The 14,503-nt window shown below is 48.8% G+C and overlaps 1 protein-coding gene and 1 long non-coding RNA gene across 3 annotated transcripts in view; both read right to left on the bottom strand.

Moving 5' to 3' along the window:
* LOC140696089 (uncharacterized) overlaps window positions 1-14,503 on the bottom strand; it is a 215,847-nt gene that overhangs the window by 2,995 nt on the left and 198,349 nt on the right. Inside the window, exon 4 of one of the 2 annotated variants that reach the window (XR_012072095.1) lies at window positions 67-136. The exons of the other annotated variant lie outside the window; for it this stretch is intronic. This is a non-coding gene — a long non-coding RNA (uncharacterized lncRNA). The remainder of the gene's footprint in view (window positions 1-66; window positions 137-14,503) is intronic. 2 annotated transcript variants of the gene reach the window in all.
* Window positions 6,590-12,003, bottom strand: ALDH1B1 (aldehyde dehydrogenase 1 family member B1). The gene is given in 2 exon segments (XM_072959776.1): window positions 6,590-9,187; window positions 11,825-12,003. A coding segment is annotated over 1 exon segment (1,551 nt). The 5' UTR covers window positions 8,919-9,187; window positions 11,825-12,003; the 3' UTR covers window positions 6,590-7,367.

Raw genomic sequence — 14,503 nt, 5'->3', positions numbered from 1 at the left:
CCTGACCTCTAACTTGCTGTGGGACCTGGGCAGGTCCCTCCCCTCCCTGGCCCTTGGTCTCTTCACCTGTGAATGTGGTATTGGAACTGGATGTTTCCTGTTTCTTTGAGTGCCGCCATCCCAGTGTAAGATGGTCCTACGGAAAAAATACAGGAAGTGTAGTCTTAGCATCCTTTTTAAAATGGTATTCCCTCAAAAAGCAAATACTAGGGTGTGGACAGCTGGCTGTAGCTCGTCTGTTCCTGCCATCTTCCCATTTTAAAGAGGTTCCGTCCTAGCTGGAATACTTAACCGGGCTGAGTGTTTGGGGACCAAGACATCTACTTATTAACAAGGCCAGCATTCTCTAACCAGATGGGCAGTGGAGACCTGGCCTCTGGACATCAAACTGTAAAAATGGGGTCAGCTACTCTCCCTGGGCTGTGGAACTAGAGTGGAGTGCAATACATTTTCCTTAGAGATGGTTTGACCTCACCCAGAAATAAAGCTTTCTTTCTTTTCTTTTAATCAAGAAAGAAGGTGAATATTTAATATCTGGGCTTAGGCATCTGAGCTGGGGATTGGAATAAGTGCGAGAGATTCCAGGCTAGGGAAGCAGCATCTGAAAGGAGCAGGGGTGGAGAAGTGCAGTGTGGTTGGTGAATGGGGAGCAGTGACCAGTGGTGGCTGCTGGGAGCCCTAGTGGCAGATAGGGGGTGGTTTGGGACCACACCCCTAAATGCCATCAGAAGAGGCTGGACCTGATGCTGTGAGCAATGGGTCTGAATCTTAGTCTTCTGTTGTCAACTGGGTTATAAATGGGAATGAGAAAGGTCATCCAAAAGCCAGTGTTCAATCCCAAAGTTACTCACTTTCCACCTTAAACAAAAGAAGTGTGGTTTTTAGTCATGAGGGATTTTTTTTCTTCAAGTTTTAGGGTGAAATTAATCCTATGTTTTTAAAGAACATTGCCCTCCCCTCTCCCCCCGAGATGGATGACACGGGGAAAATTAATAAGAGCAAGCAAACTAGTCGACAGTGAACAGTCTCCCCTAATGAATTTCCCCATTTCCAGCCTCCACCAGAGCCTCTTGAACATTAAATCAGAGAATGATTATTATGTGATATTTTAATTAATTAAGGGAAACTAAAGTGCCCTGGTGTCTGCAGCTGAATAATGAATTCAGAACGTGGGAGCCCATCACCCAGGGCAGAACTAGACACCAACATTTCCCCACGCTCGGCTCAGCGGGGCTGACTCCTCTCCTGGAGCATGAACTTTTTTATGATCAGAGCTGCCTTGGAGTTCAGCCTTGACTGCTCCTATGTGTCCTTTCACTGTGGCTCTCTCTTCATTATCCTACATCTCTCCCATGAAATTAGAGAGTGGTTGCTTGTCAGGGGAAGAGTAAAAATCGTTAGTACTAGGGAGTGGGGTGGTGGGGGGCAGGGACAGAAGCCTCTCATTTCCATTCATAAATCCACCCACCACACACGTCTGCAGAGCACCTACTGTGCACCAGGCACTGCTGGGTGCTCAGGGACCTACTGTGGCTCACAGTTCCCAGAGTCATGGCTCTGGCACAAAGATCTAGACTTGTCTCTGTGCTACTGGAGGTATGGTAGTCGTCCCTCGGGTACAATGGGCATTAGCTTTGGAGTTGGAAGACCCGGAACCTGCCATGGTCAGTGGGTCTGGGTTACTTCCCTCTACTCTTGGGGCCCCATTTCCTCATCAGTCTAGGGAGGTCAGCATCGCTGCCCTTTCCTGCTGCCCTGAGGATCCCATGAGCAAATGGACATGCACTGTCCACTCTCCAGGGCTGTGTGCCAGGTGGCAAGGGTGAAGGGAGACAGATCAGACATGCTGGGGGGTGGTCTGTGGGAAACAGTCTAGTGAGACAAAAAAATCTGACCCATTTCATTACACATACACGCTAACAAACAAGAGCTGCCACAGGGTGAGACTAAAGGAAGGGTGGGTGCTATGAGCTCAAAGGGGCCAGAGGCGGCTTGATTGAGATGCTCAGATAAAGCATCCTGGAGGAGGTGGGTCCCTGGCAGGGTGCCAAGAAAATGGGCTGAATTTGGAGAGAAAGAAGGAGAAAGAGACAGCATGATCAAGGCTGGAAAGTAGGAATGAACAGCCCACAAGAGGATTAAACTCTAAAAGCATCTTTGTAAGAAAGACTGACTACCACGCTTACCTGCAAGGAGGTGCTGTGTGTGTCAGGGCAGGCGGCGAGCTGTCCTCCAAAACCTGAGGACAACATGCAAGTGTTCCCATAACTACATTTCCCACCTCCATTTGCACCTTGGTTGGGTCAGGTGGTTTTGCCAATGGCCGTGAATGGAAGCAGGACATTCCACACCAAGGCCAGGGCTTTAAGAAGCAGCTGTGCCTTTTCCATACTTTCTTCCCCAATTACCTGGGGACCTGAGGTCTCTGAGGCTCCATGCAGGGGGTTTTCACCCAGGCTGGTGGACCCCTAGGAATTCTATAGATGGATTCATGGAGTCTATGAGTTCCTGAAAGTGTGCAAAATTTTGTGTGGATGTGCATGTGTGCATTTTTTTCTGGTGAAAAAAAATTACCTTTCACTAGTGTCTCAAAGGAATACATAACACAAAAGTGATTTAGAACCACCGTGGATAGTGGAGCCACAAGATGGAATCTCCACGTGGAGGAAAGGTGCTGACTGACCAGATACCGGCATTAGATTATTAGGTAAGCAAGAAACAAACACTTGTGCTGAACCCCCGCAAACTTAGGGGTTTATTTGTTGTGGCAGCTAACATCATGCTGAAACACATGGGGAGAGTATTTGGCTGGGACCGAGAGACCTGTAATCCAGCCCATGCTCTGGCCCCAGAGTTCCATGGCCTTGGGCCGTTTACTTGGTCCACTCTGGTTTAAGTCAGTGGGGAGACTAGGGTTTCTCAATGGCCTTCGTAATGTGCCTTCTTGCTTTCCCTCCGTCTTCCAACTCTGGGATTAATGTATAGATCACTGGGGGTGGGGGGTTAAGTGATGCTCTCAACCCACAGCAGGCCCCCCACAACCTTTCTCCATAATAACCTTAATCATCCAATGGACTAAATGTTTCATTTACTTTGCTTATGGTCAGCCTTGCCCATCAGGGAAGATTTGTGGGACTTTAGTTCCTGCTGTATCCTGAGCACCTGCGATTGTTCCTAGCACAAAGTCAGCTCAACAAAGGGTGCTGAATAAATGAATAAGTAAATAAACTCACCACCTTGTCCCCAGACCTGCTCCTCCAGCTGGGCTCCCTTTCCCATTGGGGGCACCACCACCCACTTGGATACCCCAGCCAAGAACACGGGATCACCCTAACTTTCACTCTCCTCTTGTAGCAATCTGTCACCACGCCCCAAAGCCCACCTCCTGGCTCCCGGGATCTCCTATGCATTCTCACACCTGGTTCAGGTCAGCATCCCTGGCATAGGCAGCAGTGTCCTGACTGGCCTCTGACTCCAGGCTGGCCCTTCAACCTAACCTACACGTTGAAGCAGAGCCAGCCTTAGGAACCAAAATATGACCCCGTCACTTTCCTTTGAAGAACTTCACGGCTTCCCATGGCTGGACTCACAGGGGTACAGCCTCTTTACCATCCAGCCCCTGCCTCCTCCCAGGCCTCCCTTCCTCACACCATTCCTCACTCCCTCTGTGCATTCTCACAGACTCCATGCCCTTCCCTCTCCCAGAAACACCCTTCCTGCATCCCTCTGCCTGGTTACCTCCTGCTCATCCTGCAGAATCCTGTGCTCCTCCCATTGGGCCTTTCCCTTGGACTGAGCTGGGGGCAGTGGACAGAGTTGGAAGAACTGAGTTTGAGTCCTGGCTCAACTTCCTAGCTGAACATGGCTGGGCATCCATGTTTATTTACCAAGTGTGGAATGGTACTAATGAGTCCCCTGAGGGTAATCAGAAGCACTAAATGATAACGAACAATATTGCAGGTACCTTATTAATACTGTGGGTACTTAATATTTTTCTTTCTGTGGCTTCATGACTTCTTTACTTCTACTTATCACAGCACTTTTCACTTTGTTCTGTAAATATGCCCCTGCCAGACCATGAACCCCTGCAGGACAGAGATGGCCTCATTCAATTCTCTTTCCCTGCAACCCGCTGAGAGCCTGTACTTCAGCCTTCAAATTAATTAACAAAGTGACCACCAGAGGTCAGCCTCACACGCAGAATAGAGCCAACTCAAACAAGTTCTTAAATGGCCTGCAACCTGGGATCTGATCTGGAGAAGCAGAGTGATGGAGCAGCAGCCCCAGTGGACCCAGCGGAAAGACTGGGTATTTGGGCTCGTTCAGCATTGCTGTGGGCTCTTCAGGCTTTGGAGTTTGATTCGATATGCTCTTAGTTTGCCCCCACCCTTCCCCGTCTTCTGGACCCATTTCCAACATGTATGTTGCTCAGGAAGCAGGGTTCCCCACCCCAACAAGCAATTCTCAGACACCAGCAGGATGCAGACTTCTGCTCAACTCTGACACTATCTACGCGGAGACAGTGTCAGGTCCCACAGGTCAGGGGTCAGTCCTACAAGACTCTCTCCCCACCCCACCCACATCCCCCTCTCCAGATGCCAGTCACAAGTCCAGGTTGTCACCTGTGCTTCCACTGACAAAGCTCAGATTGGAGGTTCCCATGACCGCTTCCTTTCTTGGGTTCAATTAATTTGCTACAGCAGCTATTGGAACTCAGGAAACATTTTACTTATTAGATTACCAGGTTATAATAAGAGGATGTAACTCAGGAACAGCCAGATGGACGAGGTGCATGGGGACAGGGTGCAGAGCTTCCACACTCTCTCCAAGTGCACCTCTCTCCCTGGAATCTCCACGTGTTCACCCACCAGGAAGCTCTCTGAACCCAGCCCTTTGGGTTTTTATGGAGGCTTCAGGACACAGACATGATTGATTAAATCATTAGCCACTGGCAGTTGATTGAACCTCTAGCCCCTCTCACCTCCTGGGAGGACATGGGGGTGGGACTGAATCCTCCTACCCTCTAATTTCAAAGTTGGTTCTCATGGCAGTAAGCCCTCATCCTTAGACCCCCAAAATCACATCATTAATGTAACAAAAGATACCTTTATCACTCTTGTCACTTAGGAAATTCCAAGAGTTTTAGGAGCTCTGCCAGAATCAGGTGAAGACCGAATATATACTTATTATAAATCACAATATCACATCCCTTTCCGGCCCATAGTGTAGGCACCTGGGAAGTAACTCCAAATGAGCTGCATACAAAACCTCTCAGCTTCCATTTCCGCATGTGAAGAAAAGGGTAAAACCCCACTGCCTACTTGATAGGATTGTTGTAAGGCTTCAATGACATGTAAGGCACAGTGATTGACAAACTAAGCACTGGGTGTAAGTCTGCTGAATGGGGAGGGGGGCAAACTGCAACATCTATCACCAAGTGAAGTCGTACAGGCACTACACTTAATAATGATGCCCGATTCAGCCTCCCTGCTCACACCTGCCTGCATTCAGAGCGATGGTAATGATTACAGAGGGGTTGCGGGGCTGAGCTGATTGGGAATCTGACCTGTCTGACTCCTCAATCTCAGAATTTCAGGGATTGAAATGAGGGAGGCAGAGATCGTCCTTTCCCAGTCCCACCCGGCACTGGGAGACCCTCTACAAAATTCCTCTTTGATTTAGAAGTACTGAGAAGCCAATGAGGAATGGATCTGTTTAAAAAATGGGATATTATTTGTTAATCATTAGAGATCCCATCCACCCATCCACCCACTCACTCCTTGCCCGCTTCATGAGAAACGTGCACTATTGTCCAAAGTGCCAATAGCCTCCAAGGAAGATAGATGGAAAGTGCACTCTGAGGGACAGTTAGTCACCACAGCCCTCGGCAAATGGTTAGAAAGGAGGTCCTGGGAAGGGGCGATGAGGGAACCAAACAGACCTTGAATCCTCAGAAAGCAGTTTCAAGCGAAATCCGCGGTGAGGTATTGACCAAACAGTCTCGATGCCTAGGTGAGATCAGGATGTTAAAGAGATGACGCTGGTGTCATTGACAAGACCTAAAAGTATGGTGAGTTATGAGAACACGGTCTAGAAAGATGGATGACAAGGAGAGAGTGGCTCAGCTCTGTTTCTGGATCATGGTCTGGCTGGCTTGGATTCAGTCCCATCAGTTGGGGACTAGAGTTGTAAGACTAGTAGCAAACATACTGAATTCTCAGGTTTTAAACTCCGAAAACCCTAGCAAGTCTGGATGGCCCTGATGCTAAGCATAGCTTGAGGGGAGGTGTGTTTTGGTGGGGGTTGGAGGGACAACGCCAGTAGGAGCCTTGAAATGACCTGAAATGGACTCGCTCTGGGTAGGACCCAGCACACACTTTTCTCTGTGAGTCTTAACATTGCACTTTGTCACCCAGCCAAGGGAAAACAAAATCAAAACTAGAAACATCATGGAAGGGACTTCTGCACCCGGCTAGGGGCTAACTGGAGGACAATCAGGGTCCCTTCCATCCCCAGGACTCTAAAATGTTCAGCTGCAAGAGAATATGGATACAAAATTGATTTGCAAACATGATGTGTGAGGTTATTTTATTTTAACTGAAATTAATTCACATAGCATAAAATTCACCCTTTTAAACATTTTTTATTGAGTTATAGTCATTTTACAATGTTGTGTCACCCTTTTTAAAGTGTGTAATTCAGTGCATTTTAGTATGTTCACAAAGTTGTATAACCATCACCACTAATTCCAGAACATTTCAAAACCTCCCCCAAAGAAATCCCATGCCCATTAGCAGTTACTCCCCATTCCCTCCTCCTCTAGCCCCTGGCAACCACTAATATACTTTCTGTCTCTATGGATTTGCCTATTCTGGATATTTCATATAAATGGAATCACACAATATGTGGCCTTGTATGTCTGGCTTCTTTCACTTGGCATAATGGTTTCAAGGTTCATCCATGTTGTAGCACGTGTCGGTACTTCTTTCCTTTTTAAGGCTGAACAGTACAAGAAATATTCCATGAAAACATTTTGTTTATCCACTCATTAGTTGATGGACATTAGGGCTGTCTGAGCTTGCTTTAAAGGAATGGTTATGTAAATGCATTCTCTCTTCACCCCTTCCCTCGAATTAAGCAAAATCAGTAGCAATGCAAGCAAGCAAACCAGCCAGCAACTGGTACTTGGAAAAGCACCCTTGATTTTTAGGGTACATCACTGAAGAATGGGGCCAAAATTATGTGGCCTACTTTAAAACTCCTAGTGCCTTCCAATCCCACGTCTGTGATACCCTCTAAGACATCAGTGAAGACTTCCACCGGGAAGTCCTTGGATCAGCAGGAAGAACTTAAAGCCATTGTCCAGATCAGTGGTTTTTAATCTGTCTTCCAGAGACTCCTAAGGTTTCATGGAAGTAACACAGGGCCACCAACGGGGCTGGGGTGCAGATGGATTCCACTCTGAGCCCAACCCCTACCCCTGCTTTAACTAGAGCAGCTCCCATTTTAATTGCTTTATTTGTTGAGGTTTCCTCTAAGAGTTCATTTAGGACAAATAAAGGGGGTCCATGGCTGAAAACCTGTTTGGCAACCACAGGCAGGTGGTTGCAGCATCCTTGGACAAAAGCTGGGTCTCCTTGGTAGACATTCTTAGAGTTCTTCTAAGGAACTTTGACGGCAACTGTCTTCACCTCTGTGTAGGCCTTAAGCCCATCCTCCCCCAGCTCCCTCCCATTGCCAGATTCCTTAAAGCCTCCGAATGGCACGTGGCAGGTGACAATGTTGTCGGTGTTTACCCACACTGTCCCAGCTTGGAATGCCTGTGTGAAGTACATGGCTTTATCCCAGTCCTGGGTAAACACTGCGGCAGCCAAGCCATACCTGGTGTTGTTGGCCCTCTCAATCACCTCCTCAATCTTCTTGAACTTGAACAGGGGCTGCACAGGCCTGAAGATCTCTTCCTCGGTAATCCTCATGTCATCCTGCACACCACCAAAGACCGTGGGCTTGATGAAGAAGCTGCGCTCTCTGAAACGCTCCCCGCCGCAGAGCAGTTTTGCCCCCTCCTTCTGGCCAAGTTGGATGTAGCCCAGGATTCGTTCAAACTGCTTCTTATCCACCTGGGGTCCCTGCTGGACGTCCAGCTCAAAGGAGTTCCCGACTTTCCTCTGCTTAGCTTTCTCCACGGTTCTCTCGAGAAACTTGTCATAGATGGATTCCTCCATGAAGGTCCAGGAACCTGCACAGCAGCAATGTCCCATGTTGAAGAACAGGGCTTTGTGGCACTGCTGCATGGCATGGTCCATGTCGGCATCGGCCAACTTGATGCTGGGGCTCTTCCCACCCAGCTCCAGGGTGATTCTCTTGAGGTTGGAATCACCAGTGGCTTTCTGGACCAGGTGGCCCACCTTGGTGGAGCTGGTGAAGGCAACTTTGTCAACATCCACATGCTGGGTGATGGCCACTCCTGCTGTCAGGCCGTAGCCTGTGATGATGTTCACCACCCTAGGGGGAAAGCCTGCCTCTTTGATGAGGGAGGCCAAGTACAGGACAGAAAGCAGGATCTGCTCTGCGACTTTCATGACCACAATGTTGCCCATGGCAATTGCCGGGGTGAGCTTCCAGCCCTGCATGACCAAGGGGAAGTTCCATGGGATTATCTGGCCACAGGCGCCAATGGGCTCATGCTCGGTGAAGCAGAAATGCTCGCAGTCCATGGGAATGGTCTTGCCATGCCACTTGTCCGCCCAGCCGGCAAAGTACCGTTAAACCTTGATGACCTCATCCAGGTCCAAGACATAAGATTCCTGGAAAGGCTTCCCACTGTCCAGGGTCTCCAGTGAGGCCAAGTAGACACTATCCCGCTTCACGAGGTTGACCAGGTTGTTCAGTAGCTGACCCCGCTCTGAGGTATCCATCCAGCGCCATGGAGACCCTAGGCAGAAAGCCTCGCGGGCTGCTTTCACTGCCCGATCCACATCAACCTGGTCCCCTTCAGCCACGTGGCCAATGACCTCCCTGGTGGTGGGGCTGACTGCCGGGAAGGTCTTCTTGCTGACTGCATCTTGCCACTCAGGTTGTAGTGAATGTGGAGGTTCAGAATGGGGCTTGGGAGGGCTGCTGCTGAGGAGTACAGGGTGGTCAGGACGCGCAGCCAGGGCACCAGAAGCGCAGCATGCTTTGTGCTCTGGAGCAGGACAGCAGCCAGAGTGAACAGCAGAAGGGAACAAGGGCCCCCAAAGGCCCACCAGCTCAGACGTCCCAAGATTCTAGCATAAAAGTATGTCACCTCTGGAAACGTGGGTAGAAAGGGGTACAAAGGCCAGGAAGAGCTCTCTAGTCCAACTGTCACGTCCGATCTATCCTCCAGCTCACTCCCTCACCTCTTCTGGGTCTTTGCTCAAGTGTCACCTTTTAAGTAAGTCCTTCCCTGACCATCCTTTATAAAATTGCAACATTCCTCACTCCATCACTCTCTATTCCCCACACCACGCCTTATTTTTTCTCATCTGACCCACCAAAGAGTAGGTGTACACACTTCTATGTACACACTCATTGTCTGCCTCCCCCTAATAAAACGTTAGCTCCATGAGGGTAGGGACTTTTGTCCTATTTCATTCATTGCAATGTCCCTGATGCCTGGAATTATGCCTAAGAAAGAGCAGCTGCTCAAAAGACAGTTATTAAATGGCATACTGAAGAAACATCGACATATCCACTAAGGCTGTTTAATTGATCTGAGTGGAGTAGACTCAAACAGACTCAGGGACAGGTTGGTCTCTGAGAGAGGCTTCCTTCACTTGACCTCTGAGCCTGTTTCCTCACATGTGAAATGCCACATAGGGCTAAAGCTGAGTGAGGTGGTGCATATAAAAAGCTTAGCACATGCCACCTAGGCCATCAGAGCTGGCAGTATACGCAGACCCCTCAGGCTTCCTGGTCTCAGCTTCCTAGGAGTGCAGCGAGACCCCCAGCTGGAAAACAGGCTCTGTTTACTGTTGCCTGCAAGTCTGAAAATAGTATAGACTTTACTAAAACAACAATTATAAAATTTAAACAGTCTGTAAAATTTATTCAACGAAATTTAAATGGTGTATAAAGTTCCTAGATTCGGTACATATATCAAATCATTATGTTGTACACCTAAAATTAATATAATGCTACATGTCAATTACATCTCAATAAAAAGAAAGAAAGAAAAATGAAAAAAAAAATAAAGTTCCTAGATTCGTTGAAGTTACTCTCCAGCCAGGACATCAATCTCTCCACCTTTGCTGTCTCTCCTGAGCCCTGCCTCACCCAGCAGCAAAAGGGAATTGCACCTGCCCTACCCTCACCCCCAGCACCCCAACCATTCACCACCGGGCTGGGAGAGGATCAAAGAACTCATCCAGGAAAGCAAGGCCCAGGCCAGGTCCCCTGCCCTACACCAATCAATGCTGCCCCAGAAGCTGTCCGTTGGAAGGAAGCTGAGACAGCAGATCTGTCAGGGGTACACGCAGGGCCCACTTTGCTCGGGGGCAGAAGGAGCCTTGGATCCAACAGGCCTGGGTCTGAGGAGGGAGGGGTCCCAGGAGAGGTGGGAGTTGGAGGCTAGACAAGGCGGGAGGGGTGGTCACAGACCCAAGCTGGCAAGTCTTTCATGCCCAGCCAAGGCTGTTCCTACTTTAGGGGACCTACGTGGGGTCTGCACTGGCACCTCCACCTGCATATGGGAAGAGCACTGCTCACAGTACACCATGCTTTACAGTTTGCAGGTCAGCATCTCAGCAGTTAACTCATCGAGCCTCCCAACAGCGCCCCACCCCAAGGGAGGGGGGAATCTGGGCAGATAATGATTCCCATTCTGAAAGAAGGATAGAGATCAGAGAGGTTCAGGGGCTCAGTGAAGACACACAGCAAGTAAGAATAGGAGCCTCAGCCTGATTCCCACAGCCCCAGTGTAATAGAAAAGAACAAATCTGACTCCATATTAGATCTGTTCCTTTGGCTTTAACCCTGTGCCCTGTTTTCTAGGCTTAGTCTTGCTAGCTCTGCACTCAAGTAAAGATAAATTGCAGAATAGAGAATAACATTTGTTTTGTTGGAGGTTTTGCAGGAGCACATGAGCTGGCCCACGTGAAAAGCTGCAAGAACAAAGAATTCCTACAGCAAGAAGTTTACACCAAGCAACTACACCCCCTTCCCTTTTCTTGTATAAAAAGAGCCTGTATTGTGACTTGAGTAAGATGGTTCTCCAAGGCATTAGACTGCCATTCTCTTGATCTGCTGGCTTTCCAAATAAAGTCACTATTCCTTGCCCCAACACCTGGTCTCCGGATTTATTGGCCTATCGAGCAGCGAGCAGAACAAGTTTGGACTCGTTAATACTAGCTTTGTGTTTCCTCCCTACTATGGGCATTTTCTTACGGTTCCCTGTATTGGCGCCCACTGTGCCATGGACCAAACCTTCTGGGTCATCGAGGACCAGGTAGTGCCCAACTCACCCATCCTGCGGGGAGGGGGTGCGCATTCTGGCCTCCCGGCTACTGCCAGAGGCCCTATGCTGCAGAGGGCCCGGTGGGCGGGAGTAACGAAGTGGAGCTAACAGGGAAGGTTTGGAGGGCGGGGCGTCATCTGTGCCCCCCAGGCGCGGTTCCGGGACCCCATTACCAGGGGAGGGGTGGGAAGTGTGAAAAGGTTCCTACCGCGCACGCCAGGCCCGAAAGGCCAGCCCCCTGATTGGGAAGCTGAGACCCGGAGAGGAAGCCTCCATCGCAGGGAGGGGAGCTGCGGCCTGATGGGTGGAGGGGGAACCCGGAAAGGAGAGAAGGGGGCTAGTTACCTGCAAGAGGCTGGGGCTCACGCTCTCGGCTGCGGGTTTGGGCTCTCCTAAATCGAGTCTGTCTCCCGGCGGGGTGCTCGCCGGAGGCCCCGCCTCCGCTCAGTTAGAGTGTTCAGCCTCCAGTGACGCCCCACCTGCACCTGGGGGCGGCTGACACCCTGCCCCGCGGCCGAGGCCTCTTCTCCCCACCAGGCCCTGGGCTTGTCTGCGTGCAGAAACAAAGGCCCAAAATCAGGCAGGACTTCCCAGGGCACACACCAGCACCAGTGGGAGACTGGATCCCAACTGTATTTGCATTTCTCCCTCCCACACGATGCATCCTTGAGCCTCTCAACTTCTTTTGTGCCTCCCCTCTCTCACTTTTTCCCCTCGCTTCACTGCTCTTTTCCCCAGTTGATTTTATATTTGTGCTTTTAAAAACTGCATTTTGGGGGAGGTTCTAAGGACAAAAAGAATATATGCAGAATGTAGAAAGCTTGGAAAATACAGAAAAGGGTAAAAGAAAAAAAATTACCTTCAGGTTTTTCACCCAAAAGTTGCCATTCATCTCGCTGCTATTTTTCCCTTCACATTTTTCAAAAATTCGTTTAATAAAAATGAAATCATATGGTGACCTCTATTTTGCTGCCTGCTTTTTTTTTTAAACTTAGTAATATATTATGAAACTTTTCTTGTCACTAATTAACATCATCCTCCCCAGGGTAGCACAGAATCCCACGGTAGGACGAATTGTTGATGGACATTTAGATTGCCTCCATCTTGTTGCCATAAAGGATGCTAAATCCTGAAACCGCATCTCATACTCACTTCACTGCACCCTCCTTATGGTCAGGGAGACTGGGAAGCTAAGAGCTGTTTCCTAGCCTTGGTTGCAGTTAGAGTGAACCAGGTGGTGCCGATTAGCAGTACCCCTGCAAGATGTGGAAGGTGGAGGGTATAGTCCTGCCCATTTGGAGCATTACTAGCACAATGGCAGAAGTGTGAGGATTTTCTGCATCAATGTTCCTCATTCTGTCTCCAACTTCCTAGGTGTGGGGTGGCTGCTGTGGCTACAGCTCCTTGACTCCAGCTCCCTGCTCTTTGAATCTTGACTGCAGGGTTGTGTCTTGAGCTGAATAGCTCCAGAAGTGGCACAGAGAGAGTACTAGGCGGATGGGACACATCCCTCTCATTCTGGAAGTTAGTCCTGAAGGTTTAGCCCTCTCTGATTCTTCCTCTGGCCCTGCCAGCGATTTTGTCAGCACCTGACACCTGTATTAAATCTCTACCTCTCTACATATTTAGAATGTTCACATTTTCCTGCTTGAACCTGACTGAGTCACCTAACCCATTCCTTAAACTACATCTCTATGTAATCTTTTGTTACCATGTCATCCTTAGGATGTTCACAGTCCTTGCTGCAAAATTCAGTTCTTCACTAAGAGCACTACATCTTGCCACATTTATGCTTATGTTTTCCCAGCAACCGTGTGGCCCTTTGCAAAGCCCCTTCTGCCTCCCCGACAGCACACAGCCAGCCTGGCACCCGTTTGGCACTTGGCATGGCACGCCATGGTGGACTGATTTAAGGATTACTTGGTCAGTCATTAACAGGCCTCGCTGATAGAGTCAGTCCGTGACTAAGAAAGTATCAGTTTTCACATGGTCAGACTGTTTGGAAAGCTGTGGCAGGTGTGAGAGGCCAGCAGCAAGCAAGAAGCGGCCCCTTGGGGGAGAGGCTGAAGGCTGTGTCCTGTGAGGAGTAGCTAAAGGAGCTGGGGATGTCCACCCCTCAGAATTCAAGGAACTAGACTGCACCCTCTAAATCTCTAAATGGCAAAAACAGCCTGTGGGGTCCTGTCAGAGCCAGACCCATGAGGGGAAGTCATAGGAGGCAGAGGAAGAACTTTATGACAAAGCACAGCTTGCTCAGGATGGGTGGGAAGGGCTGCCTTGAAAGGTAGTAAGCCCCCCATCACTGGAGGAGTACAAGAAAGGACAGAAAACCATTTGGCAAAATCCTATGGAAGAGAGTAGCAGATAAGGACTGAACTAGAGAAGTGGTTCCCAAACTTAGCTGTGCATCAGAATTGCCTGGGGAGCATAAAAGGAAAAAAAAAGTTCCAATCTCCCTAGCCTTACCTTTGGTGATTCTGAATTATTAGATGTTTGTTGAGACCCAGGAATTAAATTCCTTATATGCTTCTGATACACAACTATATTTGGGGAGCACCAGCCTAAGTAGTCTTTGGGATTCTATGACTCCATCATGGATGGTTTTCAGAAAGGGACTTATCAAGTGAATGCTTTGTCTGTATCCAGATCCCATTCAGTAGGCCCACCCTTGACACTTGGTACGCTGTGTCTGGCATCAGAAGTCACCAAAGTAGTCCTACTGCAAGGCATTTGTAAAAGCATCCAAAAATTAAAAAAAAAATAAAAACCTTCCACAGTGCTTGACATTTATGGTTTGGAGAGAAGGATGAATGTGCAGTGGCTCAGGGTAAAATGCACAAATTATTTTTGCAGAGGATTGACTATTTTTCAAGAATGCTTTAGATTCAGCTTTTTAATTGGGGAAAAAAAAAAAAAAGATCCAGGCCACTAAAACGGATGTTGAGCCTGGAGCCCCTGTGAGTGTTTGGACTAAAAGGATTGAAGGGGAAATGGTGAGATAACACAAACCATAGTCAAGTCCTT

The sequence above is a fragment of the Vicugna pacos genome, chromosome 4, assembly GCF_048564905.1.
Source record: "Vicugna pacos chromosome 4, VicPac4, whole genome shotgun sequence".
Classification (NCBI taxonomy): Eukaryota; Metazoa; Chordata; class Mammalia; order Artiodactyla; family Camelidae; genus Vicugna; species Vicugna pacos.
Note: the sequence above shows the minus strand (reverse complement) of the source record. Positions and strands in the feature narration are given on the sequence as shown.